Below are 21348 nucleotides of genomic sequence, written 5' to 3' on the forward strand. Positions count from 1 at the left end.
CGACAACCGATTAATAGGGCCGATCAGCTAAAAATGTATCGGTTTAGAGGCACTTAGCGATTAATCCCTGCTTAGACCCAATTTTTACAACACTACATACGGTCAAGTAATTTAACCTTCATCAAAACCACTATACATAAGATTGTTTGTATTGTGATATCTTTCAATTTTCTATCCTTGGTTTGAGTTCCTTATTGGAAAAAAAACCATCTTAACACCTTCAACGTTTCAACATAGTTGATCAACAATCAACTTCTTGTAAAACTTGAAGGTCGCTCACTTTGAACCCCCCCCCCCCCCCCCCCACACACACACACACACAAACACACCCAAAAAAAACACCTTTTTAAATAAGCATTGAATCCGGCTTTTTTTCATTTTCGAGCAAGCTTCACCACTGCGAACAAAGATATACTGTAGGATGATCAAAACAGTTAAGATATTGTGGCCATGTGGTTCCATCCAATTCAGATATTGTTGTTTGGTTGTTTACTATTAGTGTTCTGCCGGCTATTGATCCCCTGTTCATGTTTCATGTCTTAAGATTTGACAACTAATCATTTGTTTCAAAGACTATAACAAAAAATAATAATAATAATGGCAATAACAAGACAGGGAGGTGCAAAAAAAAAAAAAAAAGAAAGAGATCACATGTTGAAAGCGGCAATTGAACACCAGCCAATAACCTCCTCTCACAGAATCAAACGATCACATGTTGAAAGCAGCAATTGAACACCAGCCAATAACCTCCTCTCACAGAATCAAACACCACTACCTTCTTCCATCAAAAACCTATTCACACTAATTAACATACAACGACTGCAACACACCCCAAACCACTAGCTACTATCTACCACCTGCCTATATATAATATATATGTATATCATAAAAATAGATGATTCCTTCCTACCTACACTGGTATGACATCTACTTTGGATGCATCTTCACATCTCAAGACTACCCCCTCGAGACTTCCTGGCAGCATACAACTTGTCCATTGGCACCCCGTTGTGAATCCTTCTGCAGGAGGCACTATCATTAGCACGTTCTCGTTCCTCTGCACCACTCCCATTACGCTTACCGTGCTCCCTTCCTTGATGTACCTATTCATTTATCATCCTTATTATTATTTATTTATTTATTATTACAAGAAGGAAAGAAACCATCAACAGAAACTTACCCTTCTTTCAATCTCATGACACGATCATTGCTTGCCAGGTTTCTCTCGCCCATCCACCTTATGAAGTCCGGGGACAAGTCTTTATTCAAAGGGTCGACTTCAACAACCACAGAGTCGTCCACATAAGGGGTCACCCTTGCTCCATACCCTGTCTTCACCAACGCTCTTAATCCAGACTGGAAATCCGATATGTAGAAATCCACCACGTGCCTCTGCCATCAACCAAACACCATGTTAATCGTTAATCACAAAACCAAAGGAACCAGCTATAGCTAGCTACTCACTTCTATTGACCGCAGCCCCCAGCTGAACCTACGGTGCGTAGGGTTGGAGTCCCATCCTCGAAACTCGTACAAGCTTGTACAAGTATACACACATCTCGGCATCTTTTGGAAAGTTGACTCAAGAGGTACGTTTCCACAAGTGACCACCTTCACAAATCAATTCAAACTATCATTGCATATTTGCATTGCAAGTATATATAATTATAATCAACAACAAAAGGAGGGGGGAAAAAAGAGTACCCCGGAAACCTTGACATATTGGCCATCTTTTGCAGTTCTGAGTTCAGCATCTGGATAACGGGCTATAAAACCAATGATAGACTGTCTACCATAACAAGAATTCCAAGTGAACAATGCAGCAACAACGATGAAAAGAACCACGACGACGACCAAGAGGATGCCATTGTGAACCGCGCCAAGAATAAAAGCACCTGCAATAAATCCCATCATAAACAGTAGAATCATGGACCACATAATTATCTTAGGGAAACCCTTGTTGAAGGAATAGTCATCCTCTTTGGTAAGAGTGGTGACTGCATGACCATGGACTTTGATTGACCCCTTGGAGTCCAGAGGACCCGAAAACTTCCGTGGAGCCCCGGATGAATTGAGGGGCCCCGAAGAGATCGGGCCAGACGTAATCAGGCCCGTCGTAGGCAGAACCGGTGGCAGAGGACCTGAATATCTCATAGGTGTGACTCCACCGGATTGAGGACCCGAACCGGATGACTTCTTTATGGGCTCGCCATGCTTGTTCAACGGGCCAGAGTTAGACTTCTTGACACTGGACCTCGCAGCATTAGGTATTGGCCCGGAATGTGAAGCGGTTCTTGAAGGAGCAGTTGTGGCGGTTAATGGACCAGACTTCCTTGGCTTGGAGGCGTCGGTGTTGATATCAAACATCTTTCCCAGCTCTCCGGATTTTTTGATGTCACCGCCGGTGTAAACCATGGCTGAAGAAGTCATTGTTGGAGGTCTTTCTTTGGGCTGCTCGGGGCGGCCGGATACATAAAGGCCGTTACTCAGCTGATGAGACGGGAACCTGGAACCCATCTGGTTAAGATGAACAAGCAAGATTAATAATGACTGATTAATAGGTTGTGCAATTAATTAAGGAGTAGAATGAAAAGTAATTGCTAAACAGGTAAATGAGAAATGGGAAGTCTCCATTGTTTCTTTCAATTAATAGACAGATAGACAGACAGACATACATACATACATACATACAGAAGCAAAAACATAAATGGTGTGTTATGATATTCAATAAGCATAGGGGATAAAGAGCAAGCAAGCATTGTTGTAATGTAAAAGCATAAAGAAAAGGTAGATCTCGGTGTATAAGAGCAGATCCAGAAGCAGAGATGTGTGTGTGTGTGTGTGTGTGTGTTTTAGCCTAAAGAAAGATACTCCATTGTTGATGAAATAATAATAATAATAATAATAATAATAATAATAATAATAATAATAAGTGAAGAAGAGAAGAGGTACCTTGAAGAGAGAAATCAATGGAAATCTGAAGAGAAATCAGAGGTAGAGGTAGGTGGTGTTGATGTGAATATATGTACAGAAGAACATAATAATCTATTTTTTGTTTTCTGTCTCTTCAACTCAACTCAAGTGGTTTGGTTTGGTTTGGTGGTTGTGTTGTGTTTTGTTCCTCTCCCAAAAACACTCACTTTGGAAAACAAAAAGGAGAACTGAAGTGGGGACTGGGAGTGCGGCCGGTAGGGGAGAGAGAGAGAAGGAAACGGAAAAGAAGAAGGTGGTTAGTGGGTGTACTTATTGTTATTAATGCGTGTTTTTTTTATTATTATTATTATTATTATTATTATTATTATTATTATTATTATTAGTAGTAGTAGTATCAGCAGAAGCAGCATTTGTTATAGATGATGGATAAATGAAGACATACAGACCCACTCTCCCCTGGATTTCTTCCTTTCTATATTGTCATTTTGTCAACACTATGTCCCATAAACACACTTTCATTGTCAGACACTTCTTTTCATACCCAAACTGTGTTAAATGTTTCTAAATTCTTATTTATAATAAATTCATATTCAAGAAAAGAAACAAAACATGGTTTTTGCTTGCACAAAATAAACCATCTATTCTTTTCAATTTAAGAAAATTAAAAATGAAGCAGATCTTTTATTCATCTATGTTGATAGGTTACACATTGAAAACGTGTATGTGATATTACCTACACATGTTTAGGTTATATGTAAAATTTTTAAAAAAGTACAAATACATTATAACATACAAATGTATGTCAAAATAAATATTTTTGTTACATAAAACTCTAAAACAGTTTGTGATTTTAGGTTATGGTATTTTATTTTATTATTTTTTTTTGATGGGATAGAGGAGGTTATTATTTACTAATGGAAACTTTCATTAACACGGACAACTAGCAAGACGCTAGAGGCCCAAACTACAAAACAACATTAGAAATCAAAATTATGCTACTCGGTCCACGATAAAGACTTAAAAGGTCGATTTTGGTTCTATAGGCCACGTATATTTGCATTTGTTTACGCACGCAAGCATAACATGTGATATGGTACGTACAACCGTGTTGTTTTAACATTTAAGCCTTTTCAACAGAAAGTTGAAATAAGAAGACATTCCTCACGTAGAAATAAGAAATCATTCCTCACGCGCATATATTAGTTTATTTCACCAACCAACTTTTTTTCCTTTTCATCATACCATGGACTTAAAATCCATACAAACAAAAGAAATCAACTTGAAGGTCTAATGATTAGAAATGATGTCCAAAACATGTGTTTTATTTTGCCTTCACGCATACAACAATAAAAGAAAATTCATTTATTTAGGTGTTCCAAACCAAATTCAAATCTCTGATGCTCCCTTCCAAAACCTGCAAATCACAACAAATCATAATTAAACGTTTTTCCGTCTAAAAAAAGAACCTATATATCACAGATTGTTAGCATATCCTATCCCTATATATCACTGATTTTTAAAGCCACAGGATAGATCCACAATATATTTCTCATTGCAAAACAACCACTCTCCAATACAGCTTTATATATACCATATGTCAAAACAACTATGCACCCAAATCATTGAAAAAAATACTATCTACTAATTCCTCAAAGATTCAACTGATAAGCTATTGATTAGCATTTTTGTGAACTTGTTTTTTCCTATTAGTCTACGCAAATAGCATCACTTGATTTAGCCTTCACAAAGGTAGGGTCTAGTCCCCCGTGTATCAGTGTGATATAACACGTGAGTACTTGTGCATTCTAGAGTTAAAGCGTATCAAAAATAAAATCTACAGTATCCAAAAATACAGAATGATAAAGCCTGCTAATTTTTATTCCTTAACAATGGAAATATATATAGATGTGTTCACGGGTGAAGATATACATATATCTGATACACGAAATAGAGATGTGCTTAAGTCTTAGCCCAAAGTTTGGGGATACTGGGATGTGTTCATATATGCATTAACATACAGACAAATGCAAAATCAAAACCAGCAAAAGAAATTTTAACACTTAGATTGAGCATTGAACACATGTTCGTGTTTGAGTCTTATCATGCTAATCATGCCTCCTCTCATGCAAGTATACTAACGTGCGTATAAGACTATAAATGTATTTGTATTTTGTAATCAGCAATAATAAAAGACTGTCAAAACAACATACGGTGTGCACACTGCAGTCTGCACATCACTAAAAGCCCAAACCAAGGGGTAAAACCCGTACCTCCTAGCAAGTTAGCTGCGACCCTTGAGAATCAACTATGTATAACCTTAAAACCTATAGCAATCCAATTTGGTTGCTCTTCAGGTTCACTTTGGCCCCATTTTCCAGTATCTTGTGTTATTCCCACAAGTATACGCTTTCAACTTATTATCATATTCGATCGTCCATCAAATTAGTATATAGAATCAAAAGACTCAGTATCGATTATACCATGCAAGATAATAGATAGCAGAAAATAAAAGCTTGATTTTATTGAATAAGTAAGACAGTTGGCCCAATTCAAGAGGGACTGATAGTCTGATCTCCAATACAAAAACACTTAATAATCAAATAAACAAGACTAAGACAACTACAACAGGAAATGCAATACTTAAAACATAACTTTGGCAGTTACTACCTCCTATCAGCCCCTAACAGTCAAAAAGTTAACTGTCTCAACCCCCCCACCCCCAACCCACTAAGTCAGACCTAAACTTTGCTCCTGATTGACTGGGTCAAGGTAACTGAACCGAGACCTTTTGGACCACCTGATAAGGTGAAGTCATATCACAAGATCAATCCTTTTTGAAAACTCCATCTTAAATTCTTAACACACAAATAGCACATGTCAGTTGACACTAGTTAAACGTCTTCTATAGTCATTAGTAAACATCACCAATGTAGTAAAGAAACTTGTAATTTTTATTTATCTGTTTCGCACTATCGTTCTAAACTTTAGCCTAATAATATGTCAATAGTAAACATCACCAAATAGTGCTAATGATCTTCCGGCATTCCACAATATGCTTCAACAACACTTTAGAGCTAATGCCACAACTCCAATAAAAATGCAACAAGTAAACAAACAAACATACCAAAACATAGATATATAACACCAATCAATACATTCATATCCAATTCAATGGTGAGCTAATATACCTGGATCGGATGAGCAACTCAATGGCCGCCGTGCTCTTTGGCGTGTTGCTGGTGCTCAAGGTGACGGCGTTCCTCAGGCAAGGCGACAAGGTAAGAGAAGATCATGCCACCAAAGCAGACATGATACAGCGGTACAATGGAATCGGTCTGGATGTATTTGGCATGGTAATTGTCCAAAGATCTCTGGATGAAAGTCTTGGCGTTGCTTGTGGTTACCAGTGGCTTCACGTGTGCCGGTACGTCTTTCATCTTCAATCCCCTGATCTCGTTGAAGAACTTCCTCATCGCCATTTTCAGATCGAAGAATCGCTCAAACCCTAGTTTTGTTGATTCTAGGCGGAAATGAAATGGGCATGTAGCCTTTTATTACGATACCAATTACCAGTGCCGGTAACGGGTCGGTATACCTCAAGTGTAATTGGGTTGTCGATGTCTAAAATCAATATCGGGCCGAATTAACATAGTGTTGGGCCTCAATATTTTTTTAGGTAACTTGGGCTAGAGGTGCACAAAAAAACTGTACCCAGAACCGGACCCGAAAAAAATACCTGGAACCGGTTTTTTTATATCGGGGTATTCTATACCCGAAACCGGAACCGACCCTACCCGTAGGATATGGATAGGGTATACATTTTGAGTTCAATACCCGTACCCGGAACCGTACCCGATTTATACCCATAAATACCTGGACCCGGTCATACCCTATACCCGATACCCGGTTATACCTGATACCCGATACCAATTTTCTAATACCCGAAATAATACATGAATTTTTATAGTATATATTTATGTTTACTTCACAACTTTTATCTTTAAGTTTTTGTAAAATGCATATTACTAAGTAAATAATTTGTAATTAAGTGGATTTATGGTTTTTGTAATATAGTTTAATTATTTTTATAAATTACAAAGAAAATTTAAATTTTAAACAAATTAAAAAATGTATAAAAAATTTACAAATTCAAAACCGGGTATTAATACCCCGGTCGTACACGGTTTCAATACCCGAGCCCATAAACCCTACCCGGGTACATAGGGTTGAGTTTTTCTCCTCAATACCCGAAACCGGTTCCATACCCGAACCCGGGTGTTAGAAAAAAACTCGATTTATGCACCTCTAACTTGGGCAAACGACTAGAGGTGCACAAATCAAGTTTTTCAAATACTCGGTTCAGGGTATGATCGATCATAAAACAATACCCGGGTCGGGTTCGATTCCAGATATTGTGTCTAAAAACCATACTCTATGTATCGGGTTTGGGTCGGGTTATTCTAAACCGAGTAATCGGGTATTTGAATACCCTGTTTTCATGTATTGAGAAAACTCTATTTTCGGGTTTTTTTATGAGTATTTTTTGGGTATAAATTGGATTTTTTAAGAGGTTATACTTTTTAGGGATATTTTTCGGGTATTTTCAGGTATTTTTCGGGTATAGATCGGGTACTTGAAAACCCCGGTTTTGGGTATGGAACCGGTTCCGCTTTTCAGGTATTACCGGGTACAAATCAGGAATGGTTCGGGTATGGATTTTGGTATTGAAATGCATAACATATCCGTACCTTATGAGTAGGGTAGGATACAGGTTCAGGTATTAAAACTTGAGTATAAATATATTGGTTTCGGGTTCGTTTTTTTTTCCACCTCTATAGAAGACTATTGCTTTAGGAACTTGTTGCTAGTTTGTTACCAAGAACTATGTTACTACCAATCTTTAGTAGCTATCTCTTTAGATGATTAATTTGCATGAAACCTTCTGTTTTTCTTTTTAATCCATGGGGATTCAATGTGTTTTAAATGAAACATCTTTCATGTAATAGACTTTTTTCACCGCGAGCGTTGGTCACTGACCGGGTAGCTACTCATGGACCTTGCCAAGGGTGTTGTCCACTTGTCCCTTTGAACCCATGGGCTCTTTGGCTCTAGAAAGTAGAAACAACATCTTCTTACTTGTATCAATGTATATAGCGAGGGTTTCTCATCTAATCTTTAAGTCAGTCCAAAATAGTTTGACAGACACTAAAATTACCAACGGTTTTCAACTCATAAGAGTTCCATCTTTTTATGATACAAACTACAGGTCTTTCTCCATCCATAGACTAGTTATGTAATTGTAGTATTTTGGATGGCATCAAGTTTAATATATAATATTATTCTCTATGTATAAAGGCACTACATAATCCTATAATACAAACAATCAATAAGGGTTTTCTGTTTGCACTTGAAACAAAACATATTTATTTTGTCTACTAACGGTGGGTGGTTCAATTCTTTTTATAGTTTAGGTCATGTACTATATATAGATGTTTATTGGTTCGGATATCATGTATTCGGTTAGTTCGGATTCGTTTGCTTGGAATTTAAATTTTGTTGTCCATAACCGATATGAATTTTCAATTGTCTAACTAGACCGAGTTCAACCAAAGTAAAACCGAACTCAAATGAATATCAGTTTTGCCTAGGTTCGCCCCCTATTTTTATTCCGAACATCAGTTTTTACATCGGATATGTAAATAGATGACAACTAGCTAGGTAATTCGATAGGGTTGGGCCATTAAAAAACTCACAAACATAAACCATAGTTACATAAAAAAAATAAAAAAATAATAAAAAAAACATAGTTATTCGGTTTAACCGAATAAACCAAATTCAAACTTTTGTATATCAGATTCGAAAACTTAATTCACAATTCGGATCGATTTCTTTGGTTACAGATACAGTTTGACCATTTCGATTTTTAGTTTTTTTCTTTCACGTCCCAAGTTTGGCGTGACAATGGTTCTTAACTTCTTATCGAGCCAAGTATTGAAGCACTTAATGCCTGAATCATTAACTCTAGCAGCAACCACAGTACAATTTAAAATAAACTTTTAAGATCTTATAGTTGTACGTAGAGGTGGCAATAGGAGTGGGTTGGGTTGGATTTGGGTGATGGGTCAGGATGGGTATGGGTCATGAGGGATTTTTAAAATAGAGGGTTGTGATGGATATGGGTCAAGATGGATAAAACTAACTCATCTTGACCCAAGTGAAGGTTGACATACAAAGGGTTTTAAAAACCCCTCAAAAAAATATTCAAAAAAACTATTAAAAAAATAATAACTCAAAACATAAATAAAAAACGCAAAATGTAAAATAACTAAAATGTTTCCCCCATCCTCCTCTTTCATAAAAAAAAACTTTTTGTTCCGGTTCAATTTCGTGTTTTTCGGGTTTTTCTTATTCGGTTTTGTTTTTTTTTCATTTCGGTCGGTTTCAGTATCTGCTCGGTTTCAATGATTTCGGTTTTGATTTCTCGGTTTTTTCGGTTCCAGTGTTGTTTTATGTTAGTCAGTTTTTTCGGTTTCATTTCGTTTTTTTTGTTTCGTTTCGACTCATTTGTTTTATTTTGGTTGCTACGTTTCATTTTTTTTGTTTCGTTTTGGTAAGCTTTTTGATTGCATTTCACTTTTTTTTTGTTTCGTTTTGGTCAATTTTTCGGTTTCATATCGGTTTTTTTGTATCGTTTTGGTCGTTTTTCTATTTCGGTTTAGTTTCGTTTCAGTTTTTTTGTTTCGTTTGTCGGTTCGGCGTTTTTTATTCATTTTGGTCCGGTTTTTAAATTGCATTTAGTTTTTTTATGTTTCCTTTTGGTTAGTTTTTCAATATCAATTCGTTTTTTTTTTGTTTTGTTTCGGTCGTTTTTCTATTTCGGTTCAGTTTCGTTTCGATTTGTTTGTTTCGCTTTGGTCGGTTCAGTGTTTTTGTTTTGTTTTGGTCAGGTTTCAGTTGTATTTCGCTTTTTTTTTTGTTTCGTTTCGGTCATTTTTCTATTTTGGTTTAGTTTCGTTTTGTTTTTTTGTTTTGTTTCGGTCGATTCAGTGTTTTTGTTTCGTTTTGGTCGGTTTGGTGTTTTGTTTTGTTTTGTTTTGGTCCGCTTTTCAGTTGCATTTCGTTTTTTTTTTGTTTCGTTTTGGTCAAATTTTCGGTTTCATATCGTTTTTTTGTTTCGTTTTGGTCGGTTTTCTATTTCGATTCAGTTTTGTTTCGGTTTGGTCGATTCGGTGTTTTTGTTTAGTTTTGGTTAGCTTTTCGGTTGCATTTTGCTTTTTTTGTTTCGATTCGGTCAGTTTTTCGGTTTCATTTCGCTTTTTTTTTCGTTTTGGTCATTTTTCTATTTCGGTTCAGTTTCGTTTTTGTTTCATTTTAGTCAGTTCGGGGATTTTGTTTCGTTTTGATCGTTTTTTGGGTTTCAGATGAATTTTGTTTCGCACATGATAGTTTGGGTATTTTGAAATAGATAAATTTTGGATAACTTTGATATTTTGTTTTGACCCATTTTAACCTATAAATGAAACTCACTTGTATATTTCCAACCCATCCTGACCCACTTGAAGAATTTTTATAATCTATCCTAACCCATTTTACTTTTAAAGTTTATCTATCTTGATCCAAAACAACCCATTTGAGTTGGGTTTGCCACCCTTAGTTGTACGACTCACCGACACCTGTGTGAGTGTGGTCCTTAAAAACTGAAAGAGATTAATGGAACTGAGTTAGAGTTAATTATCTGCAGCTGCAGCTGCAGCCCATAATTAATATTGAAGGTCACACTCACATCACATGCATTTCTTGAAGCAGTTGGTCGTTGCGCAGACGTCCCTGTTCAAGGTGAGTCTTGCGGGTCCAACTGGGCTCTGCTGGGACCTACCTCTTCAAGTCCCCCCAGTCCAATGTTCTTCTCATGAATTATTAATAAGTGAGGTGAACTTTTGGACTAGCAATGGGTTTTGAAAAGGGTTTTTAGTTTTAAGGTTTTCCGTGGGGATTCTTCCCGCGGTTTTCCTAATGTCACGCAGAAATTCCCGACTTTTCTGCTTGATCTTTGGGTATGAAGCGGGTAGGTTTGTAACCTCCTCGCAAGTCAGGAGCGTTGAGTCCCACTTGTGTGGATTCTCCATGGGGTTTTGGTAGTTTTCAACATAGTGATCAATTATGTTAAAACCACCAATTCCATCTTGGAGTTTCAAACAATATAGTTCTCGACGTTCCCGCCATGCGGGGATGTTATTCCCGTTTCCGCAAGCATGGCCCAGAAGATCCTTCCTGGTTTGAATTCCCTGCGGAGTGCTAAGTATGTGAAGGGTTTTGCCTTGACACTGTACCCGCACTCGTCTTACGGTTACTTTACTTCCAAGGTATTCCTGGCGTCAATTCCCTGCGGGTGCTAAGTATGTGAAGGGTTTTGCCTTAACACTTTACTCGCACCTGTCTTATAATTACTTGGTTGCCAAGGTAAGGGGTATTTTCCCGCTTTTGAATCTTTTTGAAATTTTGAAATTCGAAGAGTTGGTGAAAGGATAAGAACAGTCCAAACTATTGAAACGTCATCCGACGGTTTCTTCTGACAGTGTCAGGACGTGCAGGAAGTTATGGCGACGTGACAGTATATGGTCATTCCAGGCGCTTTTTCAGGCACGTGGGCGCGAATTTTCGGGCGCGTGGCCGCGAAATTACTGGCACGCGTCCTTTCAACAGCTGTTGCCAGCTTGCTTTTTGCCACGTGTCATAGTTTCATTGCACCTGCGATTTCTCTCTCTTCCGCATTAAATTCACCGCATTAATTGCGATTAGTATATAAAGGGGGAGAGTGTCCTTTGTAATCCACACTTTCACTTTTCTCTTCATCTTCAAAACGATATCCGGCGAATACTCACCTTTTCAGTCGAGCATTCTCTTGAAATCGTTCTCTTTTTCATATCTGCAAGATGTCTTCTGCTTACGATCTTGAGGGTACAGCCCAGGAGGCTGGGGTGCACGCCGAGCACCCGTCATCCACGTCCGACAAGGATGACAAGAGTACTGCTGGCGAGTGCAAGTGTGCTCTGTCTGTCGATCTATATCAGTACATCGTCAGGAAGTTCATGCTCGAGTCTCTCGAGCCTGAGTTTCCTGAACCTCATTAGACGGTGTATGATGCCCCCAGAGGCAAGATCGGGGTATATAACGCATTCTTTGTTTATGGGAATCTTAGGTTCCCATTGACAAAGTTTGTGTACCGTGTCCTAGAGAGGCACGGTGTACACATGACCGAGGTGCACCCGATGGCGATCGCGAAGATTCGCCACTTCGAGTGGGTGTGCCGGATTCTGGGCATTGAGCCCTTCGTCGACCGCCTGATGACCTTCTACTCTTGGAGGTGCATCCAGGGGTGGTATACTCTGATAACCCGTATAAAGGGTTTGAAGATTTGCGCAACCGAGCGCAGTCTTCGTTCGTGGAAGCTGGAGTTCTTTTTTATCTCCGCTCGCGCCATCCCCCTTGCCATGAAGTTCAAGAATGGGCAAGCACTCCCCAGCCTTCACGCCTCCAACTATCAGGAGGCGGAATGGTTCTCGAAGATATCCCGAGTCCAATCTCCGGTTTACCGCTTTGCGGAGTCCGGGATGGTGATGCTCGGGATGAGCCGGGTGTGGAAGGATGCGGATGCACAAAAGATCCCGATCGTCCTTGAATACGGTTTGAACTCTGTCCCTTACGGTACGGTCTGTCTTCTTTGTTTATATTTGTTTGTCTTCTAACTGTTTTGTCTTTTATTTCAGAGGGGAACGACTTGCAGTCGCTCCTGTATCCGCGGGAGGCTGATAGTCCCGCTCGGATGGGTACTCGTGCTCTAGATGAGAACGAGTTGCCCATCCTTGCACAGACGGCGGATCGGTTCGTGGAGGTCTACCCGCCAGGCCACGAGATCTTGAGCGCCAGGCGGCCAGGTAAGGCGTTATTCAACCCTCGACCCCTCAATGTTGAAACCTCTGCTGGAATTCCTCTAATCCTGTGTTCTGATGAAGAATCCGCAGATGGTCCTTCGTTGGTGCGGAAGAAGAAGGCTGCCGGCGGGAAGGGGAAGGCGAAGGTGGCCTCCACTGCCGATCCGGTGCCTCGGTCTGACTTAGAGACCGAGAGCGAGGAGGTGGCGGGGAACCCCGGTGGTGATAAGACCACTGCTCCGGAGGCTGCGACTGTCACCTCCGGAGAGCCCAGGATGACGACGGTGAGCGGCGCAAAGAGGCCGGCTCCATCGGGTTCGTCCCCACTTGTCCGCACTTTTAGGCTCAAGAAAACCCGTAAGTACAAACTTCCTTTATTTTTAACTTCATAGCTTTCCATCATTAATACTTATTTTCCTTGTGCAGGCGTGGATGCTACCGCATTCCAGGGTGGAGCGGGGAGGAGTACCTCCCCGCCCATGACGGTAGGCTTGGTCAGCCTACCTGAGGCGACGACCCAGGCGGCTGCGCCTACGCCTGCTTCCGCTGGTTCAGTTGCTCACTCCGTTGAGCCAACTGTTCCAGCTGTGATGACATCACCGCCGGCCGTCAGTGCCATATTTACCGCATCTTTCACTGAGCCGGCGGTTACTTTTGCTGCGGACTCCGCAGCGGCGACCGCGGCGGCCTTCACCATGCCTCCTCCGTCATCGGCAACGACGGCCGATCCTTCAGGTATGCATGGGGCTTCTCGCCAACCTCTGCCTCCTTCCCATCTACCTGACCTCTTGGACGGATTTCCCTTGGGTTCAGGTGATGGGTTTGGCGGCTATCGGCCTGTTATTGACCCTACAGGTGCGTAGGGTTCTTTTGGCCTATTTTTTTTTTTTTTTTTTATATATCATCTTTTCCTAACTGCTTTTTGTTTTTTGCAGTGTCGGATTCCAATGAAGTGTATGTTCCACGATGGAACATCCGCCGAGGAACAACCCTTCGCACACCTGTGGAGTGCGTGGAGTGGGCTCGTCACGCAGCTCCCAGTGGTGCGTTGGGGGAAGCCATGGCTAGCTACCAGGAGGGTAGGCTAACCAATGAGCTTCGGGTTCTCCTAGCCCGGATGCAGCCGCGCGTCGAGCTGCTTTGTCGTGAAAACGACAAGTTAAAAGCAGCTCGCATTCAAGAAGTAGCTCAGGCGCGGGCTGTCCGGGAGGAGAATAAGAGGCTCTCCGCCGCGGCTGCGGAGAAGGAGAAGGCGTTCAAGGCCCTTGAAGTTGAGGTTCAGGCCCGTCTCGAGGCCCGTTCCAAGGCTGCCGAAGCTGTTAACGAACAGCTTCGGCTGGCTAAGGAAACTGCTAGGAACGCAACTGAAAGGGTCACCAAGGCTGAAGCTGTTGCTGAGCCTCTACGCCTCGAGAATGAGGAACTTAAAGCTAAATTAGAGGCGCTCCAACAGGCTCATGATGCCTTGGCGATGGAGGACGCGAAGAAGCTCCAAGAGATCCTGGACCAGAGGGGCGTGCTTGACCACACTGAGCGGAAGCTAAAGGGCGTCGAAGAGGCTGCTGCAAAGGAAGTGTTGCTTGCCAACCTCAATAAAAGTGAAGCCGAACGCGCCTGTAACCAAGCTCAAGCCGCCCTCCAAGAAGCTCTGGTTGCCAAGGAATGGCTTCTTCGAGAAGCGTTGTCTCAGGTAAGCTTTTCATGTCTTTACGCTTTTTTTTGTAAATAGAAAAGGTTTTGATACTTGTATTTTTTTTCTTTTTGTAGGTTGTGCATCGGGTCTTCACGGAGACGTCTTATGACGATGCTATGAGCACAGCCCTCAACGCTTCTCATGAGGATGGGGAAAAGGCCGGCTTCCTGCTTGGTCTAGGGTTTGTTGAGAAAGGCATCCCGCCTTCCAACTTCCCTTTGTATGATGTGGATACTGAAGCTGTTTATGACCAAGCAGTGAATCAGTATGCCGCCTTCCCGCATCCGGTGGTGGAGAAGGTAAACGAAATCGCTGCTGCTGATGATGGGCTAGCTATCCTTAAAGCTTTCCTTGAACCGCCACGCTCTACCGATGGTGCGGGTCCAAGTGGAAGTGGTCCTGAAGCATGATCCTGAAGATCCCTTTCCACCATTAGCGTAGATTTTTGTTTTTGTATAGCTTCTTTTGTATGCAGGTATGCACCCAGCAATCTTTGTAATATTTGAATTTTGATGGAATAAAGATTGTGTTAATTCCTTGCCTTGCTTATTTTACGCATGTTTTGATTTATCTTAGCAATTTATTTAGTACTTAGATAAGTTAACTTTTTAACGTGGCAAATTATAAGTTTGTTTCGCTTCCTCTTTCATGATTGTGCGGGTATGACCGTCACTTACACTTAGTAGGATGTCTTAACTTTACTTATATCTGACCTGCGTGGAAGTTTTCCTCATCTTTTCCTTTGAAATTTTCTAAGTGTTCAGAATAAGTTAACCTTTGAACGTGGTAGATAATAGGTTGAAGTTTTGCCTCCTTGTTCGTGATTGTGCGGGTAAGACCGTCACTTGCACTTAGTAGGATGGCTAAACTTTGCCTACATCTGACCTGCGCGGAGGTTTTCCATAAAACTTGAAATTTTTACCGTTTTGTGTTTATGCGGGTTTTGCCGCCTTCCACACGTAACGACTTACTTCTTCCCCTATTTATGCGGTGAATACCGGCACATCAGTGTGGGAAGTTCATAAGTATAAAGGTAAGGCTATCAACACATTGTGAAAGGAGAATCATTTCCATTAGAAGTGGCTCTAGGCCTTTTCTTTACAAGTTTGGAATTGATCTACATATAACATTTGCATAATTGAGCTCCATTCCATGTTCTTGGGATGGGAGTGCCATCGAGCCTTTCGAGCCGGTATGCGCCCTTTCCCAGAACTTCTTTGATAATGTATGGCCCTTCCCAGACCGGGGCCAGTTTTCCTGGGCGTTGTTGGTTCGAAGCCTCGTTGTTACGCAGTATGTAGTCTCCTACATTGAAGTTGCAGAGTTTTACCCGCGTGTTGTAGTACTTTTGCATTTGTCGCTTGTAGTTCTCTTCACGCACTGCGGCTAAGTCTCTGCGTTCCTCGGTTAGCATAAGGTCTAACCGTCTTTCCGCATCATTGTCTTCTGGCTGAATCAAGACCCTTGGTGAGGGTAAACCAATTTCGACCGGGACCATGGCTTCAGTGCCATAAGTGAGACTGAATGGGGTTTCTCCCGTACTGGCCTTTTTCAGCGTTCTGTTTGCCCAAAGGACGTGCGGAAGCTCGTCCACCCAGCCGGATCTATGTTCCAAGAGTCTTTTCTTTATGCCTTCGACGATGCTCTTATTTGCTTTTTCCACCTCACCATTACCTTGCGGGTGTGCCACTGAGGTAAAGGTGTGGGTGATTTGATGTTCTTTCAGCCACTGTTGTAGCTTCTTGTCAGCAAAGTTGGTGCCGTTATCGCTCACCAAATTTTGTGGAAGTCCAAAACGACAAATAATAAATTCCCAAATAAATTTTTTGATATGTTTCGCGGTTGTTTGGGCTAAGGGTTTTGCTTCTATCCACTTGGTGAAGTAGTCGATGGCTACCACTAGGAACTGAACATTTCCTGCTGCTGTAGGAAATGGGCCTGTCACATCGATGGCCCACTTCTGAAATGGCCATGAAGAGGTGACTGGAACAAGTTCATTCTTCGGGCGGTGCGTGTTGGGTGCGTAGAGCTGACAGGACCTGCATTTTCTGATGTATGCCAGCGCATCCGTATGCATCCCCGGCCAAAAGTATCCCGCGTTGTTTAGCTTAGCTACAACAGCGCGTGGACCTGCGTGTACTCCACAGATGCCTTCGTGTACTTCCCTTAGGAGGTAGTCAGCATCTTGGTTATCCACGCATCTTAAGAGTGGGCCAAGAAAGTTACGTCTGTAAAGGATGTCATCGATGAGTTGATAATTCAGTGCTTTACAGCGTAGTTTTCTTGCCTGTGTTTTTGACTCTGGTAGTGTACCTGCCGCGAGGTATTTTATTATTGGTGTCATCCACGTTTCTGTGCCGGTTTGGATGACACAAATTTCCTTGTGCGGGACCGAAGGTGCCTCGAGGAGTTCAATGCGGATGTCCTTTCCCAAGTGGGTGAAGGCTAATGATGCAAGCTTGCTTAACGCATCCGCAGATTTGTTTTCACTACGCTTGACGTGTATGACTTTGCAATCGTTAAAATCGCGCATAAGGGTTTTTGCTTGTGCGAGGTACAGGGCCATTGTGTCGTTCACGGCCGTGTACGTCCCGTTGATTTGATTGGCTACTAACATGGAATCCACGTGGGCTTCCAAGTGTTTCACTCCCATCTTACGCGCAATTCTCAGCCCAGCCAAGAATGCCTCATACTCGGCTTCGTTATTCGTACTTGGAAAATCCAGTCGAATAGCGTAAGTGTATTCTTGGCCTGCTGGGTTGGTTAGTTTCAGCCCTGCGCTTGAACCCTCGTTACTGGCTGCTCCATCAGTGTAGAGTCGCCAGACATCATTGTTGTCTTGTGCTGGAGAGGGTTGAGCCTCTTCCTGGCACTCTTTTTCCCGCGATGCAGGCACTTCCGCAATAAAGTCGGCCAAAACCTGGCCTTTTATAGCTGGTCTTGGCTTATACTTTATCGCGTACTCCCCCAACTCAATTGCCCATTTGGCTAGGCGTCCCGATAACTCGGGTTTGCGTAGAACATTTGCAAGTTTGAAGTTGGAGAGAACGGTGATTGGGTGACCCTGGAAATATCGTCTTAACCTGCGTGAAGCGTGTATAAGTGCTAAGACTAATTTTTCGAGGGTAGAGTACCGGGTTTCTACGTCTGTTAGGATACGGCTGACATAATAGATTGGCATCTGGATGCCTTTTCGCTCTACTAGCAGGACTGCCCCGGTTGCTCTATCTGTTGCGGAAAGGTATAGGATTAACTCTTCTCCCGCTTTTGGTGCTGTGAGCGTTGGGAGTTCGATCAAGCGTGACCGAATCTCCTGAAAAGCTGCTTCCGCTTCTGGTGTCCAGCGGAAGTGCGTTTTCTTTAAACAGTTTCTCAACGTTGACACGAAAGGAAACGACTTATCCGCGTGGTATGCCAAAAAGCGATTAAGTGCCACTAGTCGTCCATTCAGTGTCTGAGCCTGTTTGATGGTAGTAGGTGATTCCATTTTGATAATGGCTTCGACCTTTTCAGGGTTCGCTCTGAAGCCATCTTTAGTGACGATGACCCCCAAGAACTTCCCTTCTTCCATTCCAAAGGCACACTTGCCCGGGTTGAGTTTCATGTTTATCTTCCTAAGCGTGTTGAAAGTTTCTTCGATGTCTTTCAACATCGCTTCTGCGTCAGGGCTTTTGATGACCAAGTCATCCATGTAGACTTCTAAGTTCCTCCCAATTTGGGCATGAAACTGGTTGTCCATCAGGCGTTGGTATGTGGACCCGGCATTCTTAAGTCCGAATGGCATCATTTGGTAACAAAATGTGCCATCGGGCGTCCGAAAAGCGGTTTTGTCCTGATCATCAACGGCCATGTGGATTTGATGGTACCCCTTATACGCATCCAGGAAGCATTTAAGGCGAAACGGTGCTAACGAATCCACCTTAAGATCAATTTCGGGTAACGGATAACAATCTTTGGGGCATGCTTTGTTTAAGTCCTTGAAATCTATACACATGCGCCATTGTTTGTTATTCTTCGGTACCATAACGGGATTTGCAACCCATGTTTGATATCTACTAACGCGTACGATGCGTGCGTCAAGGAGTTCCTTGACTTGGGTTCTACACGCGTTAGTTTGTTCTGGCCCCATTACTCTGCGCTTTTGTACGACTGGCGTAACAGCCGGATCGCATTTGAGCTTATGCTCTGCCTTACTTCGGGGTACACCAGTCATGTCAGCTGGTGTCCACGCGAAGATGTCAGCGTTTTTCTGTAATAAGCGCTTGAGTAAGGTGCGTGTGGGATCAACAACTGTTGGGCCAATGGAAACGGCCTGGTCAGGGTATTTGCCGTTGAAGGCCCATCTTTCCGGTTCGGTGATGGTTGGTTTTGCCATCTTTGGTTTGGGTTTAGATGAGACAGATGCGATGCATACCTGGGGAATGCCGGTGATCATCGCTACACCCTCATCTGTTGGCCATCCCATCATGCCGTGGACTGAAGATACCACGGCGTTGAATCTTGCCATCCCGTCTCTTCCGAAGAGAATGTCGTATGTTTGGTGTGGCTTCCTCATTACGACAAAATCCACGTCTTCTGTGCGTGAGTGATTCCCGTCCGTAAGAGTGACGGGGAAAGATAGGATACCCAGGGGGGTGTTTGTGCTGCCGTCGAACCCTTCCATCGAGGCGTAGATCGTTTCCAGGTGTTCCTTGTCTTCGTCATCTAGCTTGTCGAAGAACTGCCTGTACATCACCGTTGACGAGGCGCCGTTGTCAGCAAGAGTGCGAGAAGTGATGTAGTGCCCCAGCTGGCTTTTGATGACGATAGGGCCTTCTTTGCTGGGTCCTCCTGGCACTCGCGGGAAGCGCACCTCAGCTTCCTTCCACGCGCATGGTTCTGTCGTTCGCCTTTTTCTTCCTCTGATCTTACGATGAACCATGTTGATGCTGATGTCAACGGGCTTTCGTCCGTTGCCTCTGTACCGGTTATCATTCCTTCCTCCCTTCTTGATTGATGCCACAAGGTGTGCAAGTCTTCCATCCTTGACGAATGTTTCAACAATATCCTTCAAGGATGTACACTCCTCCATACTATGACCTTTTGTCCCGTGGAAGTCACAGGATTTGCTTTGATCCGCATTAGGTCACTGCCGGATCATTGGAGCTTTTGGCCATGGTAGTTTTTCGGTGGCAAATATCTCCGTGACGCTTTTGGTGAGTGGCGTCCACCGGTGTTTTCGGTTTGAAGGGTGTGTGTTATCTCTTCCGCCAACAGGAGGGTGAGAGCTGGATGAGGTGTCAAAGTTTACCCTTGACTGCCAAATACCTAGCTTCCTCTTTTTGTTCTGCCGGGCGATCCGAACATTGTTTTCTCTAGTCCTTTGCGTGTAGAGGTGTGTACTCTGGGGAAGATCCCTTCCCAGTTGCTTCTCCGTCTCGGCAAAGCGCTTGGCCGCCGTCATGATGGCATCCCATGTGGATGGCATGCCGTCCTTACCCGTCAATGTGCGGATAAGCTCTGGGTATTCGGCGCCCTGGATGAAAGCGGCGCGAACAAGATCTTCACTTATGTTGCCCACACTTAGCTTTTTGGAGTTGAAGCGAGTGATGAAGTCTAGTAAAGATTCATCCTCCTCTCTAACGCAGTTGAGGATCGTCCACTGTTCTTCAGTATATTTCCTTTGTTGGCTGAAGTGTTGGCTGAACTTGTTCTGAAAGTCCGCCCAATCATAGATGTGGTGGACCGGTAAACGATCGAACCATGCCCTGGCCGCTCCAACCAGAGTCAACTGGAACATATAACACCACGTGGGTTCCGTCCAGTTACTGACGGTTGCCCCGCAATGAATCTGTTCAAGTGGTCGTCTGGGTCGGATAGACCATCATAAGTGCCGATGTTGGACATTTGTTTGGCACTTCTCGGGGCGATTGCTTCCGCAATGTCCCTTGCAAACTTTGACTTTCCTGCATTTGCAGCAGTTGGTCTAAAGGTTTTGGAGAAGTCACGCGGGTTTCTCTCCGCATTCGTTGGTTTAAAGGTTTCTCCAAAATTCCTTGTCGGTTGGAAGTCCGTTTCCTTACGCTTCCCTTTTGCCTTATGGCGAGGGTTTGCGTCGGTATCGGATTCTTCCCGCTCATCGTCTGAGTACTCGCACTCACTGTTCATATTGAGATGTTGGCGAGTATTGCCGAATTCGTCAGCCTGTTGAAGTGAACGCAAGCGTTCATCCAACTCAGCTTGGAACTCTTTCTGACGTGCTTCGGCCCACGCCTTAACTTGATCTAGTGTTTGGCGAGGGACCCTCGTCCGTTTCTCCAACTGGGCATCAGTGAACCCCAGTGAAATATTGTTTACTGCACTTGTCCCGGCTTGGGTAACCGGGGTAGTGTTTGTAAAATTTGTATAACCGCCGGTGTTCCCAGTTGCTGGGGTTGTGGTCACCGGGGTTTCTTGGTCACTTACTGGCCTTGGGACCGGAGTAACGTTAACCATTTCTTCAGAAATTTTGAAAAAACTAAGAATTAGTTCTAGCTTTTATGCACGGATGGCGCCAATGAAGAAACACTAAGTGACCCAGGGCAGATTATGGATAATCTGTGGGTTAAGTAATGTTTCCCACGAGGATGAGGTCCAGCAGAGAAGGTTGTTCTTCAGATGACCTGCAAAACAGACACCGTAAGCTCGTCACTGAGAAGGGGGGGTTCCTCCTTGTGACCACCCTCCGGCGTGAGAATCAGACTAGATTGCTCTGAATATAAGTGTATATTAAGAGATTGCTAGATAAGATAAGATAATGAGATATCAGAT

At 42.8% G+C, this 21348-nt stretch overlaps 2 protein-coding genes across 3 annotated transcripts; both read right to left on the bottom strand.

The window, feature by feature from the left end:
* Window positions 1-732: 732 nt before the first annotated feature.
* LOC143553956 (putative membrane protein At1g16860) lies at window positions 733-3138 on the bottom strand. Of its 2 annotated transcripts, none has more exons than XM_077043839.1 (5): window positions 2953-3138; window positions 1705-2517; window positions 1465-1611; window positions 1181-1392; window positions 733-1103 (listed from the first exon to the last, which is right to left on the bottom strand). In XM_077043839.1, the coding sequence occupies exons 2-5, from the start codon at window positions 2515-2517 to the stop codon at window positions 911-913; spliced, it is 1365 nt and encodes a 454-aa protein (XP_076899954.1). In that variant the 5' UTR covers window positions 2953-3138; the 3' UTR covers window positions 733-910. The 2 variants fall into 2 exon arrangements, with proteins under 2 accessions (XP_076899954.1, XP_076899953.1); XM_077043838.1 differs by having other exon boundaries at window positions 1705-2520; window positions 2949-3129.
* A 999-nt stretch (window positions 3139-4137) lies between these two features.
* On the bottom strand, window positions 4138-6468 carry LOC143553947 (uncharacterized). The gene is made up of 2 exons (XM_077043831.1): window positions 6123-6468; window positions 4138-4348 (listed from the first exon to the last, which is right to left on the bottom strand). The coding sequence occupies exon 1, from the start codon at window positions 6411-6413 to the stop codon at window positions 6141-6143; it is 273 nt and encodes a 90-aa protein (XP_076899946.1). The 5' UTR covers window positions 6414-6468; the 3' UTR covers window positions 4138-4348; window positions 6123-6140.
* Between the last annotated feature and the right edge of the window lie 14880 nt (window positions 6469-21348).

This window comes from Bidens hawaiensis, unplaced genomic scaffold, assembly GCF_021521415.1.
Source record: "Bidens hawaiensis isolate Kalapana, Puna unplaced genomic scaffold, B.hawaiensis_p1.1 tig00017459_1, whole genome shotgun sequence".
Classification (NCBI taxonomy): domain Eukaryota; kingdom Viridiplantae; phylum Streptophyta; class Magnoliopsida; order Asterales; family Asteraceae; genus Bidens; species Bidens hawaiensis.

Coding starts and splice junctions, on each gene's coding strand:
- LOC143553956 (XM_077043839.1), bottom strand. CDS start 2,517: ATGGGTTCCAGGTTCCCGTCTCATCAGCTGAGTAACGGCCTTTATGTA. Junction 1,393..1,464: donor GGGGGCTGCGGTCAATAGAA/GTGAGTAGCTAG, acceptor GGTTGATGGCAG/AGGCACGTGGTGGATTTCTA. Junction 1,104..1,180: donor GTCATGAGATTGAAAGAAGG/GTAAGTTTCTGT, acceptor ATAAATGAATAG/GTACATCAAGGAAGGGAGCA.
- LOC143553947 (XM_077043831.1), bottom strand. CDS start 6,413: ATGGCGATGAGGAAGTTCTTCAACGAGATCAGGGGATTGAAGATGAAA.